The sequence below is a fragment of the Xenopus laevis genome, chromosome 2L, assembly GCF_017654675.1.
Source record: "Xenopus laevis strain J_2021 chromosome 2L, Xenopus_laevis_v10.1, whole genome shotgun sequence".
Taxonomy (NCBI): domain Eukaryota; kingdom Metazoa; phylum Chordata; class Amphibia; order Anura; family Pipidae; genus Xenopus; species Xenopus laevis.
Window position 1 is genome coordinate 339,844 of NC_054373.1, and position 24,788 is coordinate 364,631.

At 47.0% G+C, this 24,788-nt stretch overlaps 1 protein-coding gene across 1 annotated transcript; it reads right to left on the reverse strand.

Moving 5' to 3' along the window:
- Positions 1-189: 189 nt before the first annotated feature.
- ptgfrn.L (prostaglandin F2 receptor inhibitor L homeolog) lies at positions 190-23,187 on the reverse strand. Its single transcript, XM_041581153.1, is given in 11 exon segments — positions 190-759; positions 1,973-2,269; positions 2,592-2,699; positions 3,664-3,702; positions 3,705-4,074; positions 4,516-4,886; positions 5,724-6,074; positions 6,153-6,575; positions 7,160-7,467; positions 7,469-7,514; positions 23,160-23,187. Coding segments are annotated over 11 exon segments (2,511 nt in total). The 3' UTR covers positions 190-589.
- Between the last annotated feature and the right edge of the window lie 1,601 nt (positions 23,188-24,788).

Below are 24,788 nucleotides of genomic sequence, written 5' to 3' on the forward strand. Positions count from 1 at the left end.
TGGGGCTCCCCCAGACTGGAGTGCTGTAGAGATGGGGCTCCCCCAGACTGGAGTGCTGTAGAGATGGGGCTCCCCCAGACTGGAGTGCTGTAGAGATGGGGCTCCCCCAGACTGGAGTGCTGTAGAGATGGGGCTCCCCCAGACTGGAGTGCTGTAGAGATGGGGCTCCCCCAGACTGGAGTGCTGTAGAGATGGGGGCTCCCCCAGACTGGAGTGCTGTAGAGATGGGGCTCCCCCAGACTGGAGTGCTGTAGAGATGGGGCTCCCCCAGACTGGAGTGCTGTAGAGATGGGGCTCCCCCAGACTGGAGTGCTGTATAGAAGCTGCTGGTTTCTCTTCATTTCTGGTGTTGAGGCTGCAGGTAAGTCAAATTGAAGAATAAAACAGTGACAAAGACTTTGTGCATCAGTAGGGCAAGGGTTAATGTGATGATTGCTGAGTTTGAGAGTCGGGGCCCTGGGGCCCAATTATTGCAGAAGGAGGGGCAGAGCAGAATATGGGGCACAGAGCTGACAATCTCTCAGTTGTGCCCCAGTCCTCAGATTGCGCTGCCCCCTCGTACCCACCAGTTGGCGCCACTCCCGGCCCCTCAGTCCAGTTCCATCGACATGAGTCTGCGCTGCTCCTTGTGAGGCTCTGGGGTTTCTTTGTTTCTGCAGCAGAACCTGGAGCTACAGTATCCGATGATACAGGAGAGGAGGCCCCCCAGCACCGCCACGGAGCCCCCCAACAGCAGGGGGAACTTGAATGCGCTCAGTACTGTGGGGGCAACGAGAGAAACAATAAGTGGCACAATGTCAAAACCAACCTCCTGGCACTGCCCACGTTATTGTGTATTATTGTGTATTATTGATATTATTGTGTATTATTGATATTATTGTGTATTATTGTGTATTATTGTGTATTATTGATATTATTGTGTATTATTGTGTTAGTGCGGCTCTCTGAGTGGGTGCAAGTGTGTCACGTATGTGATTGTGAGTGGAGGAGTGTGAGTATTGATCTGTGAGTATGAGCCAATGTGTTTGTGAGTGGGAGTCAGTATTGCTCTGTGTGTACAAGAGTGTGTATGAGTGTGAGTATGAGTGCATGGGGGAGTGAGTCAGTGTGAGTTTGTATAAGTATGAGAGTGATTTGGAGAGGGAGTCAGTATGAGTGCATGGGAGAGTGAGTGAATATGTATGAGTGTGAGTCAGTGTGAGTATGAGTGCATGTGAGAGTGAGTCAGAATGAGTGTGAATGCAGGGGAAAGTGAGTCAGTATGAGTGCAGAGGAGAGTGAGTACATGGGAGAGTAAGTCAGTATGAGAGTGAGTATGAGTACATGGGAGAGTGAGTCAGTGTGAGTGCAGTGGAGAGTAAGTCAGTATGAGTGTGAGTATGAGTGCATGGGAGAGTGAGTCAGTGTGAGTATGAGTGCAGGGGAAAGTGAGTCAGTGTGAGTATGAGTGTGAGTACATGGGAAAGTGAGTCAGTGTGTGAGTATGAGTGCAGGGGAGAGTGAGTGTGAGTACATGGTAGAGTGAGTCAGTGTGAGTGCATGGGAGAGTACGTCAGTATGAGTGTGAGTATGAGTGCAGGGGAGAGTGAGTCAGTGTGAGTATGAGTGCAGGGGAGAGTGAGTCAGTGTGAGTATGAGTGCAGGGGAGAGTGAGTCAGTGTGAGTATGAGTGCAGGGGAGAGTGAGTCAGTGTGAGTATGAGTGCAGGGGAGAGTGAGTCAGTGTGAGTATGAGTGCAGGGGAGAGTGAGTCACTGTGAGTATGAGTGCAGGGGAGAGTGAGTCAGTGTGAGTATGAGTGTGAGTACATGGGAAAGTGAGTCAGTGTGTGAGTATGAGTGCAGGGGAGAGTGAGTACATGGTAGAGTGAGTCAGTGTGAGTGCATGGGAGAGTAAGTCAGTATGAGTGTGAGTATGAGTGCAGGGGAGAGTGAGTGTGAGTGCAGGGGTGAGTGAATGAGAAGGTTACTCACAGTCCATCCTGACAGACAAGGAGATGACATTTGAGGTGAGAGCTGATTGGCTACTCCAGACGCCGGTGCCAGAGAGCACCCACGGGGTGACAGAACAGAAATGGCCGCCGCCATCATCTTCCTCGGTGCCAAAAATGCGCAGACGGAAATCCATGTGACTGACTCGCTCTATGGCAACGTCACTGCTGCTGTTCCTCCTGCTCTGCTGCACCTGACCCCAGCGATCCACCGACCCCAACTGAACCGCAGTCTGAGCCGACCTCTGGCCAAACCAGGACACGTGAAAGCCCAGACTGTCTGCAAACAGAGAGATATATGAGGGGCCCTCCTGCTCCCCCGTCTCTGGACATCACTTACTCCATGTACCCCAAAATCAGTTTTATAGAATATGTGACCCCTCTCTATAGATTACGAGTCACCTGACCTGCTGTAACAATTGTACAGGTCTCTGCGCCTTTAAATGCCCCTTATAAATTAAGGGAGAAATAAAGCAGCGATTCTCTTCATTAGTCTTGGGGTTCAGTCCCTGGCCAAGGCCCCCCTCTTATTTTCCGCACATTCCCAGCACAAGCTCTGAGCTGAGGGACTGACCCCCCCGTGGCTGAGCGCTGGTACTTACCTGTATCCACTGAGGGGCCAATCAGGGAGATGCTGCACCAAAACTCCGCCCTCTCTCCATGGTAAATAGAGGGGTTGTCAGAATGGGCGGTGACATTAAACATCAGACCTGGGGGGGGGACATAACAATGAGCCCAAAACTGACCCCTTGTCCTGACACTTTTATACCCACACTGGCACTGCCCACATCCGACCACACCCACATCAGACCACACCCACAGTCGCAGAGCATCATGGGAGACACCCTAGTAATTCTGGGCCTTGTCCCCCCCCCCCGTGTATAAAAAGCTACAGGACTAGGGGGTCCCACAAACATTCAGTCTCCTGCTATAGGTGGGGGCTATACTGGGGGGCACTACTGTGTATTTGGGGTGATGTCCAATAGTAAATCTCACAAACAAACTTGGGGGGGATTGTCAGCAATAAGAACATTCATGTAAATGATTTTCCTACTCGCTCCCTAGTTCCCCCTCTCATTAAGTTTAATGGCCGTTACCTGGAGCTGAGATTGACGGGGGGGGGGGCAAATAGAATGATCCCCCCCCCCGGGGTGCAGACAAGCTCTAATTACAAACATGACTTGGTTCTAAGTGTGAGGCTGCTGGGAGTTGTAGTCCAGTAAATCAGGGGGTGTCAGGCTAAGAATCGATGTTCTGCAGAGAAGACCCCCGTCTCCCCCCAACACTTGAGAAAGTTGTGTATTGTAGGACCCCCAGATGTGCATATGATACACAAGCCTTTTAAGGTGGCCATAGACGCAAAGATCCGCTCATTTGGCGATGTTGATCTTTCCCCGATATGCCATTAACGAGCATGTCTATATCGGGGGTAATTGATTGTTCGGCCGTATGGCGCAATGGGCTCCGGTGGGATCGGTCGGGACAAAATCAAACCTGACCAATCGACCAAATGACCGATCTCCGCTGGACGAAAGATGTCGGCACACACGATCCGAAAATCGTACAAATCCTCGATTCGTACGATAGGATCTGTGTGTCTATGGCCACCGTTACTGTCACTGCACCCCTTGTACCCCCTGATGTTCCTCTTTTGTTGCCCCCCTCACCCCGTACCTGAGGTGTGGAAGTGCAAAGCCACCGGATTGGACGCGTTGCTTCCCTCCAGGCCCCGCCTCCCCCTTGAGTCCATGCAGTGACTGAGCAGAGGTAGGTGGCCGCCTCCTGCGCCTGATACTGACGGAATCGATACTCTCCCTCCTTCACCTTCTCCAGCGAGGCTTTCCCAAAACTCTCCCCCTTTCTGTGAGTCACTCCTTCCCGACTCAGCAGCAGGACTTGGGGGCCACTGGCAGCGTGAGGGCCCGACCGTTCCATTGTCACCTGTACGGAGTATTGGGGGGAGGGAATGTTCTGGGCAAAGACGTAACACCGCATCTCAAACGTGCCTCCCGAACTTGCCACAGTCTTGGTCACAGAGGCCCTGACTGCCAGCGAGTACTCTGCACAACAAGAGATTGGATCAGACTGTAACCATGACAACTGCCACTGCCCAACCCCCCCATTACCCTCATTATCTCACCATTGGTCCTGCCCTTATTCCCACTGCTCTATATTCACTGCATGGGAGGGGCTTCCCCTTCCTCTCAACCTATCACTGAGCTCCTGTATTATAAGAAGGTTTGCCAAATTCTCATTGGCCTATATTCACCTCTGGGGAGGGGCTCCTGTTTCTTGCTGTTGATTAAAGCAGAGGATTTAGTAGAGGGTGGGTAGAAATAAGTGGGGGCACCTGAATTCTGCGCATGGGAGGATATGACAGGTGGGTTTACACGGGTGCTGTGGCCCCACTTGCTTTGGACACGGGGCTAGAGTGGTGCCCATTGGTACAGTCAGTGAGCCAATCACAATATATATTGTTGCCTCAATTTGTTACAAGTGTCCCCATAATAAGTATTGTCTTAGGGCCCCACACTGCCTAGTCCAGCTGTCATTTCGCTGCTGTTGCCAGACTGTGCCCACACACTGGTACTGCCCACTGTCCCTGTTGGAAGTCCATTGGATACGCAGCACAAATGTCTGGGGGTTCTTACGTGAAAGGATAATCCCCCCACTCTCCAGTCGTTCCTTGTAATGATCCCCCACATGCACCGTCCAGTCCTGATCCAGGGACCCCAGAAGCAGAGGCTGAGACGCTTCATTTTCTGGCCTTGGGGTGTAATACCAGGAGACAGACAGACGGGCCCCATCACATCCAGTCATGTGACACACAAACTCTGTCGCCTCCTCTGAGATCTGAGGCACCAACCTGGCACTGAGTGAGACCTCCAGCTCTGCCACTGACATTGGAACAGACAAAGAGACTGCTGAGAATTCCACTGAGACTGTCACACACACACGGGCACAGAGAATATCACACACAGAGAATGCCAGACATGGGCACAGAGAATTCCAGACACTGGCACAGAGAATATCACACACACACAGAGAATGCCAGACATGGGCACAGAGAATGCCAGACACTGGCACAGAGAATATCACACAAACACACAGAGAATGGCACACACACACACACACACTGGCACAGAGAATGTCACACACACAGAGAATGCCAGACATGGGCACAGAGAATGTGACACACACTGGCACAGAGAATGTCACACAAACACACAGAGAATGCCAGACACTGGCACAGAGAATATCACACACACACTGGCACAGAGAATGTCACACACACACACAGAGAATGCCACACACACACACACACACACACACACACACTGGCACAGAGAATATCACACACAGAGAATGCCAGACATTGGCACAGAGAATGTCACACACACTGGCACAGAGAATGGCACACACTGGCACAGAGAATGTCACACACACACACAGAGAATGCCACACACACACACACACACACACACACACACACACACACACACACACTGGCACAGAGAATATCACACACAGAGAATGCCAGACATTGGCACAGAGAATGTCACACACACTGGCACAGAGAATGTCACACACTGGCACAGAGAATGTCACACACTCACTGGCACAGAGAATGCCAGACATGGGCACAGGGTGAAGGACACTGACATACAAAGAGTGAGAGAGAGTGGCAAAGGTGCCCAGGCACAGAGAGAAGCGTGTGCCAGTCTCATATTTACCTGATGAATTGAGCAGCACTTTGATTGGCTCAGAGCTTCTCTCTATGATTGGATGCCAGGTCCCATTACTGCTCGATGCCCAGACTGTTGCCTGGCAGGTGTAGAGTCCTGTGTCGCACCCACGTGGCACTTGCAGGAGGTGTGTACTTGCCCCCTCATGGGTAGGATCAGGGTCGTGCCCCCCTAGCAACTCCTGAGTTTCTCCAGGGCCGGGCGTCTGCTCAGCAGAGTGAACCCATCGCACGCGGGTATAGACTGGCACAGCACAGTTGTGCCACACCTTGCAGGAGAGGAGCAGGGGCTCCCCCACATTCACACACACTTCAGAGACTGGCACCGTTACATTGATACCTGCATGAGAGCAAAGCATGATGGGATGAGGGACATGGCAGCTAGTGATGGGCACCACTCAGTACAGTCAGTACTTACCTATAGGCTCCACCTCTATTGTACCAACAGAAATCTTCTTCTCCTGGATCTGTGCCCAGCCCTGAGCACCCAGCACCCACGTCCTTGCCACACAGCTGTATTCTCCCACATCTGAACTGTGCGCCCCATCCACTGTCAGACGATACCCGTCGCCCCCCACGGTGTCCAACCTCACTTTCCCACTGCTGTGTCTCTCCTCATACCCCGTGCCAGCCTGGAAGTGCCCCAAATGTGACAACGTCACAACATCACTGGCTGAGCCCGCCGGACCTTGGTGCTGCCATGTGAGAGACAGGTGAGTGTGTTCCTGCAAGTCCTCAGACACAGCCTGGCACTGCAGCTGAAATGTGCCCCCCTCAGTTACTATACGGGTGCCCACCAGCCGTCCCTTTGTCCTCCGCACTGTCAGGGTGTCCGGGATCACTGGGCAAAGAGAGAAACACTAGTGACTGCAACAAACTGCACCCGGGTCTGAACAGAGAGAGTAAGATGGGCCCCGCTCTCCTGAAACATGGCACATGGGATATTCATGCACAATGGCAACATACGGGGAGGGGAGGAGCCAGCCATACAGGCCATACAGGGGTATCATGAGGGGAGGAGCCAGCCATACAGGAGTATCATGAGGGGAGGAGCCAGCCATACAGGAGTATCATGAGGGGAGGAGCCAGCCATACAGGAGTATCATGAGGGGAGGAGCCAGCCATACAGGGGTATCATGAGGGGAGGAGCCAGCCATACAGGAAAATATCATGAGGGGAGGAGCCAGCCATACAGGAGTATCATGAGGGGAGGAGCCAGCCATACAGGAGTATCATGAGGGGAGGAGCCAGCCATACAGGGGTATCATGAGGAGAGGAGCCAGCCATACAGGGGTATAGAGGGTATATAGTCTGTACATTATACAGGAATCATTCCCTGAGGCTATTAACCCCCTATGGTTTGGCACTCCCAGGGCAGCACATTGATTGGAAGGGAACACACAGGGGCCCAAAGTGACTTGTTACCTCTGAGTCGGACTTTGTCCTTGTAGTTTCCACTGATGGTGGCGTCGGTGCTGGGGGTGGAGCAGGTGAACTCCCCCTCATCTGATTTACTCAGCACCCCGATATGGAACAGGACCCCGTTGTGGCTGAGCCTCTCCAGCTGGATCCCTCCAGCACCCACTCTATCAGCGAATGAGGGGTCTGTGAATGTGGGATCAAACGTGCTGAGGACCCTCACAGAGGAGCCGCCGGATGAAGAAAAAGTCCACTCAAAGTTCTGCTCCAGGGGTCCCTCATAATCACTGACATTACACGGGATGGACACGTCCAACAAGAGGGCCGGCGGGGACACGGACTGAGTGGGACCACACGCAGCCTGTAGTTTATATTAGTGGGAGAATGAGAAGGAACTGGAGCCTGGGAGGAACATGCAGTACCACATATCACCTGTAGGGGCAATGCCTCTGGCTGGACATTATTACATAAAGCAACAGCATATGGAGCAGAGCTGGACAATAGCTGAATATAGATCCCAAAAAGCACAGGTCCTAAGTTGGTTGGCTCTTACAGTATGGCAGCATGTGATGGGTTAACAAGGCAGTTTTATACAGTCAAATTGACGGGTTTGTTGGGCTCTCAAGGACCATGTGCCAACCAGCATGGCAGCTCCACGTGTGTGTGAAACAGTCAGGGCAGTTTCTAATAACAGCAATAGGGGTGAAGCCTGGGGCGGGGTCTCCAGCTGGATACAGGGCCCCCCTATATAATACAATTATTGACCCCCCATTCTTATTATGAGGATGACTCTCCCATTCACATACATTATCTTCTTCCCAGGGACAGGTTATTCCTGTGACTCATACCTCTGTAACTAGCCCCCCAGGGAGTGTAGGGGTTAATGTTGTGATTTGCTCCTTTATAACAAGTCCTCCAGGGGCACAATCCTTGACACTATCCTCACTAACAAGCCCCCAAGGGAGTGCAGGGGTTAATGTGGTTACTCATACCTCTCTCACAAGCCCCCCAGGGAGCGCAGGGGTTAATGCTGTGACTGGTACCTCTGTAACACTCCCCCCCAGGGAGTGCAGGGGTTAATCCTGTGAGTGTATCAGGTTCTGTATCAATTTCAGTGAGAGCAGTCAATGAGACAAAACCAGTGGATCATGGCTGCTTAACCCCTTCCAACCTGGGCTGGAACTAACTATACACTATATAACTAGCTATACACTATATAACTAACTATTCACTATATAGCTAACTATTCAACTAATTATACACTATATAACTAACTATTCACTATATAACTAACTATTCACTATACAACTAACTATACACTATATAACCAACTATAACTAACTATACACTAAATAACTAACTATTAACTATATAACCAACTATGCACTATATAACCATACACTATATAGCTATACACTAAATAACTAACTATTCACTATGTAACCAACTATACACTATATAACTATACACTATATAGCTATACACTATATAACTAACTATTCACTATATAACTATACAGTATATAACTAACTATATAACCAACTATTCACTATATAACTAACTATATAACTAACTCAACACTATATAACTAACTATACACTATATAACTAACTATTCACTATAGAACTATTCACTATATAACTATACACTATATAACTAACTATTAACTATATAACTAACTCTAACTATTCACTAATCCGTGTGCCCCTCCCCAGCCTGACCTACTCCCTATAATAACAATTAAGGGTCCCAGATTGGCTCCAAGCCTTTAACCCCTGCCTGGCTGAGAATACACAGCATTATATAAGCAGCGGGGAGTGCTGGGAGTTACAGTTATTAACCAGTAGCAAATACAGGAAATCTGTGCGAGACACTCGGGTGCTGTATGTGTAAAAAGTGCCAAACACTGTGTCTGATTGGTGACCTCATTGTAATGTGATGTCACAGGCAGCCAAGACTCTTCCTCAGCCAATAAGAGAAGCTCTGTTCATAGGATCCTGCCATGGGATGTACCACCTGCAGGGGAATTAACCCTGTCACTGTCAGTCAGCCCACAACAACCAGAGGGTTAATAGCAATCAGGAAAGAGGAAGTAGTGTCGACTGTACTACTCCCTGCAACTACTATGTACTCCCTGCATCCTCCGGCCTATTCCCACACACACACCTGGGAGTGTCTCAACCATTGGAAATGTTACATCACTTGCAGCCCAACAATGTAACAACAGGTACAAATACTCTGTAAGGCTACAAATGTATTGTTATTGCTACTTTTTATTCCTCATCTTTCTATTCAGGCCTCTCCTATTCATATTCCAGTCTCTTATTCATATCAATGCATGGTTGCTAGGGGAATTTGGACCATAGCAACCACATGGCTGACATTACAAACTGCAGAGCTGCTGAATAAAAAGCTAAATAATAAAAATTGAAAACCAATTACCAATTGTCTCAGAATATCCCTCTGTACATCCTACTAACAGTTAATTTAAAGGTGAACTACCCCTTCAGCTGCCTGATACACCCTAGAGCAGGGCCTGTAAATGATAAAAGTGAAAACGTTACCCCTACTTTGAACAGCGCTACAGAAGCAGCCGGTGTGAACTCAAACCTCAGTAATGCCGGGAATGTATAATCTCCCAGCGACTCCCCAAAAGGACTTTTATGTCTCACTAAAGCCCCACTCTATAGGCCTCACCTCTGTCTGGGGGGGGGGGCTTGTAACCTGACATTCCCACATACACAATGTCACACACACACAATGTCCCACACACACAATGTCACACACACACAATGTCGCACACAATGTCACACACACACAATGTCACACACACACAATGTCACACACAATGTCACACATACACAATGTCACACACACACAATGTCCCACACACACAATGTCGCACACACACAATGTCACACACAATGTCACACACACACAATGTCACATACACACAATGTCCCACACACACAATGTCACACACACACAATGTCACACACAATGTCGCGCACACACAATGTCACACACACACAATGTCCCACACACACAATGTCACACACAATGTCGCACACACACAATGTCACACACACACAATGTCACACACACACAATGTCACACACACACAATGTCCCACACACACAATGTCACACACACACAATGTCACACACAATGTCGCACACACACAATGTCACACACACACAATGTCCCACACACACAATGTCGCACACACACAATGTCGCACACACACAATGTCACACACACACAATGTCCCACACACACAATGTCACACATACACAATGTCACACACACACAATGTCACACACACACAATGTCGCACACACACAATGTCGCACACACACAATGTCACACACACACAATGTCACACATACACAACCCCCCATTTAGTAGATGCCATTCCAGCAGCTCCTGCAGTGTCACATTACTCAGCCTTTCTATGAAGTATTTAAAGTTGTGGTTGTGTTTCCTCCCCCTTTGTTTAGTGCAATTACCACAACTACACAAACATATGAGAGATTTGTATAGTGGCACCAGAGAACAATCGGGCAAGTAAAGTGACATGCTGGGGCTTGTGCAGACGCACACTCTCACGCACAGAATGACAGTCTCATGCACAGAATGAGTCTCACTTACAGAATGACTGTCTCACGCACAGAATGACAGTCTCATGCACAGAATGAGTCTCACGCACAGAATGACTGTCTCACGCACAGAATGACAGTCTCACTTACAGAATGACTGTCTCACGCACAGAATGACTGTCTCACGCACAGAATGACTGTCTCACGCACAGAATGAGTCTCACTTACAGAATGACTGTCTCACGCACAGAATGACAGTCTCACGCACAGAATGACTGTCTCACGCACAGAATGACTGTCTCACGCACAGAATGACTGTCTCACACACAGAATGACAGTCTCACGCACAGAATGACAGTCTCACGCACAGAATGACTGTCTCACGCACAGAATGACTGTCTCACGCACAGAATGACTGTCTCACGCACAGAATGACTGTCTCACGCACAGAATGAGTCATGCACAGAATGACAGTCTCACGCACAGAATGACAGTCTCACGCACAGAATGAGTCTCACGCACAGAATGACTGTCTCACGCACAGAATGACAGTCTCACGCACAGAATGACTGTCTTACGCACAGAATGACAGTCTCACGCACAGAATGACAGTCTCACGCACAGAATGACTGTCTCACACACAGAATGACAGTCTCACGCACAGAATGACTGTCTCACGCACAGAATGACTGTCTCATGCACAGAATGACTGTCTCATGCACAGAATGACTGTCTCACGCACAGAATGACAGTCTCACACACAGAATGTCTCAATCAGATCTGGGGCATCGAGTAGGAGGGAGAATGTTGGGGCGTGCAGGAACCCCTTGTGTCTGAACTCCCCGCCACCCTGTTTAATCCTCTCCCAGCTCTTTGCCTGTAAATTGCCTTTTTAATGGTTTCTGTTTGTAGCCTGAGGCTCAGCCTTGATTAGTCCCGAGCAGCCCCTCACTTGCCACCCGCAGCCCCTCATTTGCCACCCGCAGCCCCTCATACGTCTCACTACCCAGGACTGGCCAATATTCAATCAGTCACATGATGTGCACCCCAATAATTGGTCAGTTACCCCTGAGTGCAGACACTTCCAAGCAAATACCCAGCGCACCCCTCTACTCCCGGGAGCCACATGTGGGCACAGTCTGAGCGGTTCCACACTGGGGGCCACACAAATGAAAGTGCACAGGGGCTGCTGGGAAACTTCCACTAATAATCCAATTTCAGATAAAGGGTAAGTGACCCTGCCTGGGACCAAGAACGTCTGCCATAAAGTGAGACACGGCAGCTGTGTGACCCCAATAGGAAGTAGAGAGACAGGAGCCCCACACTTCCTGCAGAATACTGCCCCCCCATAACATCAATGACTGCAACTAATCCCCCCCCGTGTCTGTGTGTGTGTTGGCTGTGCAGGGGTTAATTACAGCTGTGCCCCCCCATGTGCTGGGTACAGGCCCCCCCAGAGGATGACAATTGAGCAGCTGAGGTTCATGTTCATCACTTACAGTGGGAATGGGGGGGGGGCAGTATATTCAGTTCTGCTACACTCAATTATACTCTAATGGGGGTCCCTGTTGTATCAATGAATCTCATGCAGGTGGACCCCTAATCATACAGGGGGGGCACACAATGAATTAGGACTATTCCATCAGTATAAAGTACAGGGGGAGGTGACAGTTGGACTGCCCCCCCCCAGGGAGAACACGCTGACCCCTCCCCCCCCAGCACACACAGGAGTTGTAGTTTAGTAACAAGGGGGGGCACAATCAGCCCGGGGGGGGAATCCCATTGTCTCAGTAACAACAAGTCCCAACGTGACAGTCACAAGTGACATTTAGTGACACCCGAGGCCCCTCCCACAATGTCCGGCCACAGCACCAAATAAAGTGCCAGGGCCCCCCCTTGTGTTCAGCCTGTTTATAGGGGGGCACTGGCACATTAATAGGGGGTTGTGGTGATAATTAATTCTACTCCATTTAACCCTCTCACTGTTTAACCCTCAACATTTCTGGCCTGAATTTATTATAAACCTCCCTGTACTGAGTCTCAGCGGCACATAAATGGTTACATGACCCTCATTTCTTTATTACCCCCGAGACTCCCCCTGTAATAAATTTATTACCCCAGAGACACCCCCTGTAATAAATGTATTACCCCAGAGACTCCCCCTGTAATAAATTTATTACCCCCGAGACTCCCCCTGTAATAAATTTATTACCCCCGAGACTCCCCCTGTAATAAATTTATTACCCCTGAGACTCCCCCTGTAATAAAGGGGAGACGGGGGGGGTAAATGTAACAAATGGAGAAAGAAAGAAGTGTCAGTGTCTCTGCTGAACTGAGGGGAAATCACTAGAATCTGTTTATTTATATTTATTTATATGTGTCATTAATACATTAATACTCGTGTCTGGGGCATGGCACGAGTGCTAACCTTTCCTAAGTGCTAAAATTTCTCAAGTGCTTAGAAATGACAGTTAAACAAGACAGTTGGACAAGGCATTGACAAGGCAAAAGGAACCGGATTCCCCTGCAATCAACAGTGAACCGTCTGGGATAAGAAGAAAACAGATTTGTTTGTACCTGCTAGTTTGTTACTTCTTACTCCAAACATACTTTATCCTGTATTTCTCCTCCTTTCACTCTCATGTTTCATAAAACATTTTTCACTACCTCCTCCGGCAAGTCCCACTTCTATACAAATCTCAGCCTCTCTCCTCTCCTTCCCTCTCCACACACGAAGTCTATAAAGTTCTCTGTTTAGCTATTCCACAAAACTCCTCCTTTTCATACAAACCAAGGACTTATAAATCCCACTCACACTTAGTCTTTCTTTCCTTTCTACTGCTGGCAGCTGGGTACATTTCCCCAAACCCTGGCCCTTACCCCATCCCAGTTATATCACGACCACGAGCTCCTTCTCTCCGGAGCAAATTCACACAGTACAGAACACTTACTCCTATACCCAAAACACCAGTTAATCTTTCCTGTGCTCTCTGGAATGTCAGATCTGTCTGCAACAAGCTCACCGCTATACACGACCATTTCATTGCCAATTCCTTTAACTACTCGCACTTACTGACACCTGTCTCTCTCCTACTGACACTGCCTCACCTGCTGCCCTGTCCTATGGGTCTACACCTTACTCATACTTACTCATACTTACTCATACTTACTCATACTTACTCATACTTACTCATACTTACTCATACTTACTCATACTTACTCATACTTACTCATACTTACTCATACTCCTAGACCTGGTAACAGACCTGGAGGTGGGGTGGGTTTGCTTCTCTCTCCCCGCTGTACTTTTAAAGTTCTTCCACCTGTTCCCTCTCTATCATTCTCCTCATTTGAGTCTCACTGCATTAGGCTCTTTTCTCCTGTTTCACTCTGCATTGCTCTTATATATCCACCACCAGGAGCAACTGCACAATCTCTGGACAACTTTGCTGCTTGGCTTCCTTACTTTCTTTCATCTAACATCCCATCCATCATATTAGGTGACTTTAATATACCCGTTAACAACATTAACAACTCTTCTGTCTCTAAACTTCTTTCACTAACCTCCTCCCTAGGCTTATCTTTGTGCTCAGACTCCCCCTCTCACTCCAATGGTAATGCTCTGGATCTCATATTTACCAGACTCTGTTCAACCAGCAATTTTACTAACTCCCCATTTCCCCTCTCTGATCACAATATGGTCACATTTCAACTCTCACTAACTCCCTCCTCACCCCCTGCTATTCCCCAAACACGTACTTACCGTGACTTGCAAGCTGTAGACGTGTCACATCTCTCTTCTTCCTTTTACTCTCTTCACTCTAATATCTCAGCCATCTCATGTCCTAATGTGGCTACTACTATAGTCCTCTCACCACTGCCCTAAATGAGCTGCTCCTATAAAAACTAAACGTTCTCGACTCAAACCCCTTCAACCGTGACATACTGCTCATACAAAAGCGCTCCAAAGACATTCACGTGCACTTGAGCGTCGCTGGCGCAAATCCCGTTCAGAATCAGACTTTTGGAGCTACAAATCCGCCCTGCGCTCCTTTAACACCAGCCTCTTCCAAGCCAAACAAACTTACTTTACTTCACTCATTAACTCCCTTTCTAAAAAACCAGCACAACTTTTCTCCACCTTTAACCCTCTCCTTTCCCCTTCTCCACCCCCTCCATGCACATCTGTCTCTGCTCAAGATATTGCTGAGCACTTCAAAAACAAAATTGACACTATCAGAAGGGACATTCCACTACTCAACCCCCCTAGACTTCCACCACCCTCCCTCCACACTCCCCAGTCTCTCCTGTGCTCCTTCACCCCTGTCACTGATGAGGAATCTCAAAGCTTTTGGCCTCTTCTCACCTTACCACCTGCCGCTTGATCCAATTTCCTCAAAACTTCTCCGCAATACCAATCCTTGTCTAATCAAAGCCTTAACTCACCTATTTAATCTTTCCCTCTCAACTGGACTGTTTCCTTCTCAACTAAAACATGCTCTTGTCACCCCCATTCTGAAAAAACCCTCTCTTGATCCCTCCAATCTTGACAACCTCCGACCTATCTCTCTGCTACCTTTCATCTCTAAACTACTTGAGCGCCTAGTCTACAACCGACTTACCTTATTCCTCTCTGACAATAACCTGCTGGACCCCCTACAATCTGGTTTTAAGCCACAACACTCCACGGAAACTGCCCTGACTCGACTGACTAATGACCTTTTAACCGCTAAAGCCAACAATCACTTCTCACTACTAATACTGCTTGATCTCTCAGCCGCATTTGACACTGTAGATCACCCTCTCCTCCTCCAGTCCCTCCAGTCACTTGGCCTTCGTGACACAGCCCTGTCCTGGTTCTCTTCTTACATCACCAATCGTTCCTTCAGTGTCTCCTACAATGGAGTATCATCTTCTCCCCTACCTCTTTCTGTTGGAGTTCCCCAAGGCTCTGTCCTGGGACCATTACTATTCTCCCTCTATACTTCCTCCCTTGGCAAATTAATAAATTCTTATGGTTTCCACTACCACCTCTATGCTGACGATACTCAGATCTATCTCTCATCTCCTGATCTCAACCCAGAACTCCTAACTCGCGTCTCCTCCTGCCTGTCCGCTATCTCTACCTGGATGTCACAACGCTACCTTAAATTAAACCTCTCTAAAACTGAAATGGTTCTCTTTCCTCCAACTAACACCAGTAGCATCCCCGAAGTATCCATCATAGTTAACAATTCCACTATCACCCCCTCTCCCCAGGCCCGGTGCCTTGGGGTTATCCTAGATTCTGCCCTGTCATTCACTCCTCATATCCAGTCACTTATTAAATCTTGTCACTTCCACCTAAGGAACATATCCAAAATACCATCATTTATCACCCAAGACGCTGCCAAAATTCTTATTCACTCTCTCATCATATCGCGTCTAGACTACTTTAACTCTCTTTTAATTGGCCTCCCCCTCCAGAGACTGTCACCTCTCCAGTCCATAATGAACACTGCTGCGAGGCTCATACACCTCAGCAACCGCTCCTCCTCTGCCTCGCCATTCTGTCAATCCCTGCACTGGCTTCCGTTACCTTTCAGAATTAAATTCAAATTAATGACACTGACTTTCAAAGCACTTCATAACTCTGCCCCACCCTACATCTCTGAACTCATCTCTATATACTCACCCACTCGCTTACTACGCTCCTCTACTGACCTGCTACTCAACTCTTCTCTCATTACCTCCTCACATGCTCACATTCAAGACTTTGCAAGGGCTGCACCCCTCCTCTGGAACGCTCTCCCACGGTCTGTCCGACTTTCTCCCAACCTTTCTACTTTCAAGAAATCTCTGAAAACACACTTCTTTCGAGAAGCCTCCCCTCACTCTGCTTAACTACCAAACGCAATACCACATTTCTCACCCACTTAATTCGATCTTGCCCACTCCCACACCTTGTGTATTACTCCCTTCCCTTTAGACTGTATGCCTATGCATAGGGCCTTCCTCACCTTTTTGTACCTGTATTGACTGTGATGTTTGTTACTCCATATATTCTATGTATGTAATTCATGTGATGTAGTTGTATAATCACATTTACTTTACAGTGCTACGCAATATGTTAGCGCTATATAAATACATGTTAATAATAATAATAATAATAATAACAATGTGTCACTTTATTGACCCCCCCCCCGGGCACTCACACAGGACATTCCCCTCCAGCAAATAAAGTTGGGGTGTCAGTCAGTGAGAATACATGTGTCTCCCCCAGTAGTGAATATACAGGTGTCTGTGTGTATTATATATATATATATATATACATGTGAGTGTATAATGGGGGGTACAGACAGAGCCGCATTGTCACTCCGCTCTCCCCTCACTCACTCACTGTGGGACTCAAACACTCGGGGCGTGGCCTCAGCCGATACTTCTTCCCGCCCCTTTTCCTAGTCCCAACCCCTCCACTATCCCTCCCTCCTACTGCATTACGTCAGCCACTCAGGTGCTCATCATCACCTGCTCCCACCCCCCAATCAGCGCGCTGCTCCCTGCCCCGCCCTCTCACTGGCGGAAGTCCAGCTACAGAAGCTTTCAGTGACGGAATGTGGAGATTTCTGATGTGTTTTATAATTTCTCTCATGTCTTGTCTCCTACTCTGTCCGCTAGTGACCCTCACTCTGGATTTCTTCTTACCCACAATCCCCTCTCTGCCCCCCACTGCTCTTTATTCCTACCCACAATCCTTCACTCCTCACATTAACCCCCACACTGGCCTTTATCCCTCTAGAGTTGTCTCCTCTTGTTCAAACCAAACGCAAAACACACTTCCCAAGCGAAATTTTCTTGACCACACCCATTTTATGGCCACACCCCCTAATTACCATATTCATTTTACACAATTTGGCAGGTGATAAAACTAGGGTTGCCACCTTTCCCTGTGGCTCCAGCCGGACAGGGGGTGGTCCCGTGACGTCACGGGGCGGTCCCATGACGTCAGTGGGCGTTCCCGTGACGTCAGTGGGCGGTCCCGTGACGTCACGGGGCGGAGCTATGACGTCGCGATCGCCGATTGGCCGATCACGGCGTCAATCAAGCTAATCCCGCCCGGTTTTCCTTATTTGGAAAACCGGGCAGGAAGCATTGAACCGGGCAGCCCTTCAAAATACCAGGCTGTCCGGTTCAAAACCGGACAGGTGGCAACCCTAGATAAAACATATTTCTGTGTTTTGTTTTCACTTATTACAGTTTTGCTAATGAAGGTGAATTGTCCTTTAAGCTGTGAGTCTGACTTCTCCCAAGGGATCTGTTATCTTATATTGTTACAATTACTTATTTGCTTATTTCAAAATTGTTACAGAATATCTTATCTGCTGCTGTGGCTGTTCTGGGCTCTCTCCTTTAAGTATCCATTTAAGTACTACAAGACCTCACTACAAATGTGTCACTGCACTTCCATCATTCAATGCCAACGAAGATGCTCACTTGCTCGCAGGAATAATTGCAGGAATGTGCTGATGTCAATAAGCAGCAGTGAAGGTAAAAAGAGAATTATATAGGCCTTTCCCCTGCTGGCGGCTACTTGATTCCATTTCATTTCACAATACCAAAGACACATTTGTAGCTCATAACGGTTTCTAAACGTGTTTTTTGTTAATGACTCTCTTGCAATCTATAGGTAATGTTCAACTTTAAAGGCAGAATTCAACACCATACACATATTATTGATGTTTATTCAGTAAGTCTAGTCCAGAGCAGTTACAGTAGTAGCAACAGCACAGAGCGGCTTCACTTCTCTAAACCAATATACTGGTCTTCCAACGAACCTGCAGTTATTTGTCTTAAAGGACCAGTAACATCAAATTTTAAAATGGTTAGTATACATCGAAAAATAAACACAAACACAAATTAAATTTTTAAATTGCAAAGCCTTTATTAAAAAATAACTTACTGAAACTCCACTTCTGGTCCTCTTGAGAAAAGGCGACACGGCGACCATCGATCCTGCAGCAGTTGATTTCTTCTCCCTGGTTATCTCTCCTGGCTGCCTTATGTCTGCCGCGCTCTCCTCTGCCGGCAAGATTGACAGCCAGCTTCTTCTCCTCCTCCTCCTCCTGCAGGCACTTCTTTATGGGACAGTACTGGGACTGGTCTATGGAGCAGTCGTGTTGGCACAAAATCGGCGTGTGCTGTCCTATACACTTTCTTTGCAGGATCAGGACGATTTCCTTCCGACTGTCCCAGCGGAGACGTTTCCTTTCCTCCCTTGTCGCTCTGAGACTGACACGGACTACACGGCGCACAGGACACACATTACAGCGAGGAAGTGTAAATTGTAGCCCGGATCTGCCAGCACTTAAGAAAGAGGGTTGTTTTCTCCTAAGTTGTCACTGACTGTTAAAACTTAGTTTAGCCTCTCCAATTTGTTTCCTGACTCCAAGATGCAATGGGACCAGTCCCTGGATCAACTTGTACTATGAGCTCTCTCCCATATCCCTGTATTCCCTCACTTGCTAAACACCATCCAACCCCTTCTTATACCTATCTAATGTATCAGCCTGTACCCCTGATTCACTTCCTAGCTCTCCCTGTAACACCCCTTTCCCTCCTCTAATCTCATTGGCTTCCTCCTGTCTGCTGGGAGGAGCTACTGGTGAATAAAGCATCCGACCCTTCCTTGTACCTATCTAATGTATCAGCCTGTACCACTGATTCATTTCCCAGCTCTCCTGTAACACCCCTTCCCCTCCTCTAATCTCATTGGCTCCCTCCTGTCTGCTGGGAGGAGCTACTGGTGAATAAAGCATCCAACCCTTCCTTGTACCTATCTAATGTATCAGCCTGTACCCCTGATTCACTTCCCAGCTCTCCCTGTAACACCCCTTTCCCTCCTCTAATCTCATTGGCTCCCTCCTGTCTGCTGGGAGGAGCTCCTGGTGAATAAAGCATCCGACCCTTCCTTGTACCTATCTAATGTATCAGCCTGTACCCCTGATTCACTTCCCAGTTCTCTCTGTAACACCCCTTTCCCTCCTCTAATCTCATTGGCTCCCTCCTGTCTGCTGGGAGGAGCTACTGGTGAATAAAGCATCTGACCCTTCCTTGTACCTATCTAATGTATCAGCCTGTACCCCTGATTCACTTCCCAGCTCTCCCTGTAACACCCCTTTCCCTCCTCTAATCTCATTGGCTCCCTCCTGTCTGCTGGGAGGAGCTACTGGTAAATAAATCATTAGAGAGATTATTATATGATCCCCTTATATATTTATACATAATTATCATATCACCCCTTAAGCGCCTCTTCTCCAGAGTGAACATCCCCAATTTGGCCAGTCTTTCCTCATAGCTAAGATTTTCCCTTTACCATCTTAGTTGCCCTTCTCTGTCCCCTCTCTAATACAATAATGTCCTGTTTGAGTGATGGAGACCAAAACTGTAGGGCATATTCTAGATGGGGCCTTACCAGTGCTCTATACAGTGGGACCCCCTCCTCCCGTGACTCTCTGCCCCATTTAATACAAGTCAAGACCTTATTTGCCCTTGATGCTGCTGACTGGCATTGCTTGCTACAGACAAGTTTATTATCTACAAGGACTCCAAGCTCCGTCTCCATTATGGATTTGCCTAGTGCAGTCCCATTAAGGGTATAAGTGGATATTGTTACATCCCAGGTGAAGGACTTTACATTTATCAACATTGAATCTCATTTGCCACTTAGCTGCCCAGATTGCCAGTTAGTCAAGATCCTGTTGCAAGTGCCACATCCTGGATGGAATTAATTGGGCTGATCTTAGTTTAGACCTTAGTTTAGAAAGCAGTCGTTTGTGGGGCACAGTATCAAACGCTTTGGCAAAATCCAAATAGATCTACTGCCCCCCCACTGTCAGCATCTTACTTACCTCATCATAAAAAGCATTCAGATTAGTCTGACATGACCTATCCTTCATAAAGCCATGCTGATTGCTGCTCATAATGACATTCACCAGGACAAAATTTTGAATGTGATCCCTTAACAAGCCTTCAAATAATTTGCACAGATGTCAGATTTACTGGCCTATAATTACCAGGCTGAGATCATAATCCCTTTTTAAATATTGGAATGATCTGAGCCATCAGTGCAGCTATAAAGTGAGCCTGGGAACTCAGACTCCTCTATTGTATACACTGAAGAAAAGAACTGATTTAGTACATTTGCTTTTTTTGTATCTGTTGCTGGTACCATTATTTAATGGAGCAACACTCTCAACCCACATGTTTTTACTATTAATATACTTAAAAAACTTTTTGTGGTTAGACTTAGCCTCAGCTGCAATTAACTCTTCATTTCCTTTTTTAGCCTTCCGGATTGCTGATTTACAACATTTATTACAGTGTTTATATTCATTAAATGCAGCTTCTGTCCCTACAGACTTGTAGTTATTAAATGCCTTTCTCTTCTTTCCCATTAACTTCTTTCCTTCTGTATTAAGCCACACAGGATGATTCTTAGAGCTTCTACATTTACTCTTTAAGGGAATAAATTGAGAACAGTAATGATTTAATATCATTTTAAATGACAACCATTTATATTCTGTGTTTTTAGCTGAAACCTTAATGCCCCAATCAATACTCTGTAGGGCAGCCCTCAAGGCACTAAAATGAGCTTTTCTGTGAGCTTTTTGTTGCCCCAGTATATATTAGTTTTTTGCACCAGACATTAAATGATATAACATTATGGTCACTATTACCCAGGGGTTCAATGACTTGCACATTTGCTATAAGTTCTGGCTCATTAGAGATCACTAGATCCAGAATAGCATTTTTTCTGGTTGGCTCCTCAACAACCTGTGCCATAAAATTGTCATGTAACAGTTTATAAACTTGTTCCCATTAACTGATCTGGCAGTACCGTTGCTCCAGTCAATATCTGGCTAATTAAAATCCCCCATTATCATTACTTTACCCAAACTAGCAGCCTTTTCTATTTGCATCAGGAGCTTATCCTCGTCACTTACATTAGGGGGTCTATAGTGACCCCTACAATTAATTTGCTGGACTCTTTACAATTGGTGAAGAACTCCACTCATAAGACTTCTGCCCCCTCAATTTCTAACATAACCGCCTCCTTTATATTAGATTTAAATCCTGCCTAACAAACAGACATACCCCTCCTCCTTTTCTATTGCCTCTGTCCCTCCGAAACAAAGTATAGCCACTGATATTTACTGCCCAGTCATGCGACTCATTCAGCCATGTTTCAGCCAATCACATCATATTTTCCCACCAGCATCTCCAGTTCTCCCATTTTACCAGTCAGACTCGTTGCATTTGTAAACATACATTTAATACTGGTCCCATATTGAACAAATGACATGTGCTCCTCCCTATCCTTAACCCCCAGCCAAATCTCCTCCCCCATTTTCCCTTTCTTTGCCCACTATCTCATCTAACCTGTCTACCACTGAATCATTTACTGAACCCTCCCCACCCACACCTAGTTTAAAATCTCCTCCAACCCTCTAGCCATCTTCTCTCCCAAAACAGCTGCCCCATCATCATTGAGGTGCCCCCATCCCTAGCAAAGAGCCTGTAGCCGACTGAGAAATCAGCCCAGTTCTCCAAAAACCCAAAACCCTCCTCCCTACACCAATCTCTCAGCCCCACATTAATCTCCTTAGTGTTGCTCGTGGCTCAGGGAATATCTCTGAGAAAATTTTCTTAGAAGTCCTCGCCCTCAACTTTACACCTAGTTTTTTAAAATTGTTCTTTAAGGATGTCACCACCTCCTCTAACTTTGTCATTGGTACCTATGTGTACCCCAACTCCTGGGACTTCCCCAGCCCCTCCCAATAATCTGTCCCCTCGTTCCACCACATGCAGAACCCCAGCACCAGGCAAGCAGCAGACTGTTCAGCATAAAGGGTCCTTGAGACAGATTCCCCTATCCACCTTTCTAATAATTGAATCCCCTATAAGTAAAACCTGCCTTTTCTTTTTTTGCATGTGCCCCATATTAGAGATTCACATGCAACACTTAGTCACAGAGTTGAGGTATGAAACCACAGAACACAAAGCCTGATCACAATTTACCTGATTAACTCCTCCCCCTTAATTAGCAGAAAGAGGGGAAAAAATGCTGTTTGCTACCAGCAGTAAAATAACAACCCCTTATTTACTTTTTTAAAAAATGTTCCCCTTAGAAACTGTCAGGCTAAAACACAAAAAGAAAACAAGTGCACTTGCGATTTTACCCCAAAGTGAGAAAAGAAAAAGCTGTTTGTCTCAGTCAGATCCCACTCAGAACACACAGCAGTTATTTGCACTTACTCCTTCCTTGCACCCAGCACTCCCAGCATGCACAGCAAACACCAATGCCTTAAGCTTTTTACCGCTGCTGAACACTTACTCACATGCAACACTTATTCACACGCAACACTCACTTAGCAGCTCCCACACTCGCTCTGCCATCACTGACTTAAAGGTTTCAAAGTGTGTGGGGGGGGGGGCAGTGTACTATTTGGATCTTTCCTCTCACCCTCACTGAGTTTATTACAATGAGAAGCTGCTATTAAATGGGTGAAATTAATGAAGGGCTTATTCTGTTGCCAGGGTAACCAGAGCTCATTATCATTATGAAACCCAATTACCTGCTAATGAAGGGGAAATGGCTCCCCAGCCCCATATTTACACAAATTGAGATGTGTATGAGGGACGGGTTAGAGTGAAAGCTCTGCTGTCTAATATATGACCAGGAATGAGATATGCCTGTATATAGCTGTGCCTTCTCTGTAGTGTCTATGGGGGTTTAGAGTGAAAGCTCTGCAGCATTATATATACCTAGTCATCAGGCAGTGCTGCTGTGTTTGTAATTAGTGGTGGGGGGAAGGGGGTCAATTAAAAGTTCTGCTGCTTAATATCTACCCACAGTGTAGGTACCACATCATCGGGCAGTGCTGTGTCTATAATGAGTAGAAGCACCAAATTACTGGGCATTGGAATGTTGCAGAACTCAGGTCCATCTACATATCGTCTAGAGAGGAGGGATTAGGTGAGATTTAGACTGTAAGAAACTTGTGATGGAATCTTCTAGACAAGAGTGATACTGTCAAATTTAGACCATGAGAAGCCTATGGAGAAATCTTCTTGAGGGGAGGAATTAGTTCAAATTCAGACCATGAGAAGCCAGTGGAGAAATCTTCTTGAGGGGAGGGATAAGGTCATATTTAGACTGTAAGAGACTTGTGATGGAATCTTCAAGACAAGAGTGATACTGTCAGATTCAGACCATGAGAAGCCTATGGAGAAATCTTCTAGAGGGGAGGGATAAGGTCAGATTCAGACCATGAGAAATGTTTGTAGAATCTTCTAGAGGGGAGGAATAAGGTCAGATTCAGACCATGAGATGTCTGTGGGGGATTCTACTAGATGAATCTTTGCCATAGTATTGAAGCTTATTATGGATGAATCTTCTAGATGGAGGGGCTATGACTGCTGAAGGGTGGGAAGCCTCTCTAGTTTGTCTCAGAGGATGAAAATCCCTTCCTGCTACATAGAGGACAATTGGAGCAGCCCCTGGATGAACAATGTATTAATGTATTATTTTGTCCCTTGTCAGTACATCAAAACCAGGGAGTGAATCCCAAAACTTTCCATCTCTCACTAACAATTCTTTCTCAGTTTGTAAGATTAAAGGACAAGGAAACCCTAAATATGAATGCTGGTATCCAGATAGGGTATATAAAAAGTAAAACATTGCCCCTTACAAAGTGTTTCTGGGGTGCACCCTTCCCCAACATCTGTAAACCGAAGGCACTGCATTAAAGTACTAGGAGCAGGGCACTTGCGTCTAAGCCTGAGCCCTTGGATTTAGAGACGGGGAAGCACACGCACATGTATGAAGGTATTGCTCAGCTGCACATGAACAGAAGATATTTGCCAATCCAGTGACTGATGTTGATATAAGTGGTACTCCATGAAGAATAAATGTAGACGTATAACTAAACAAGTAAAGGTTTTTTAAAGTAAAAAAACAAGGGTCTAGGGATTGATACTATTCTGAAAAGAGACGT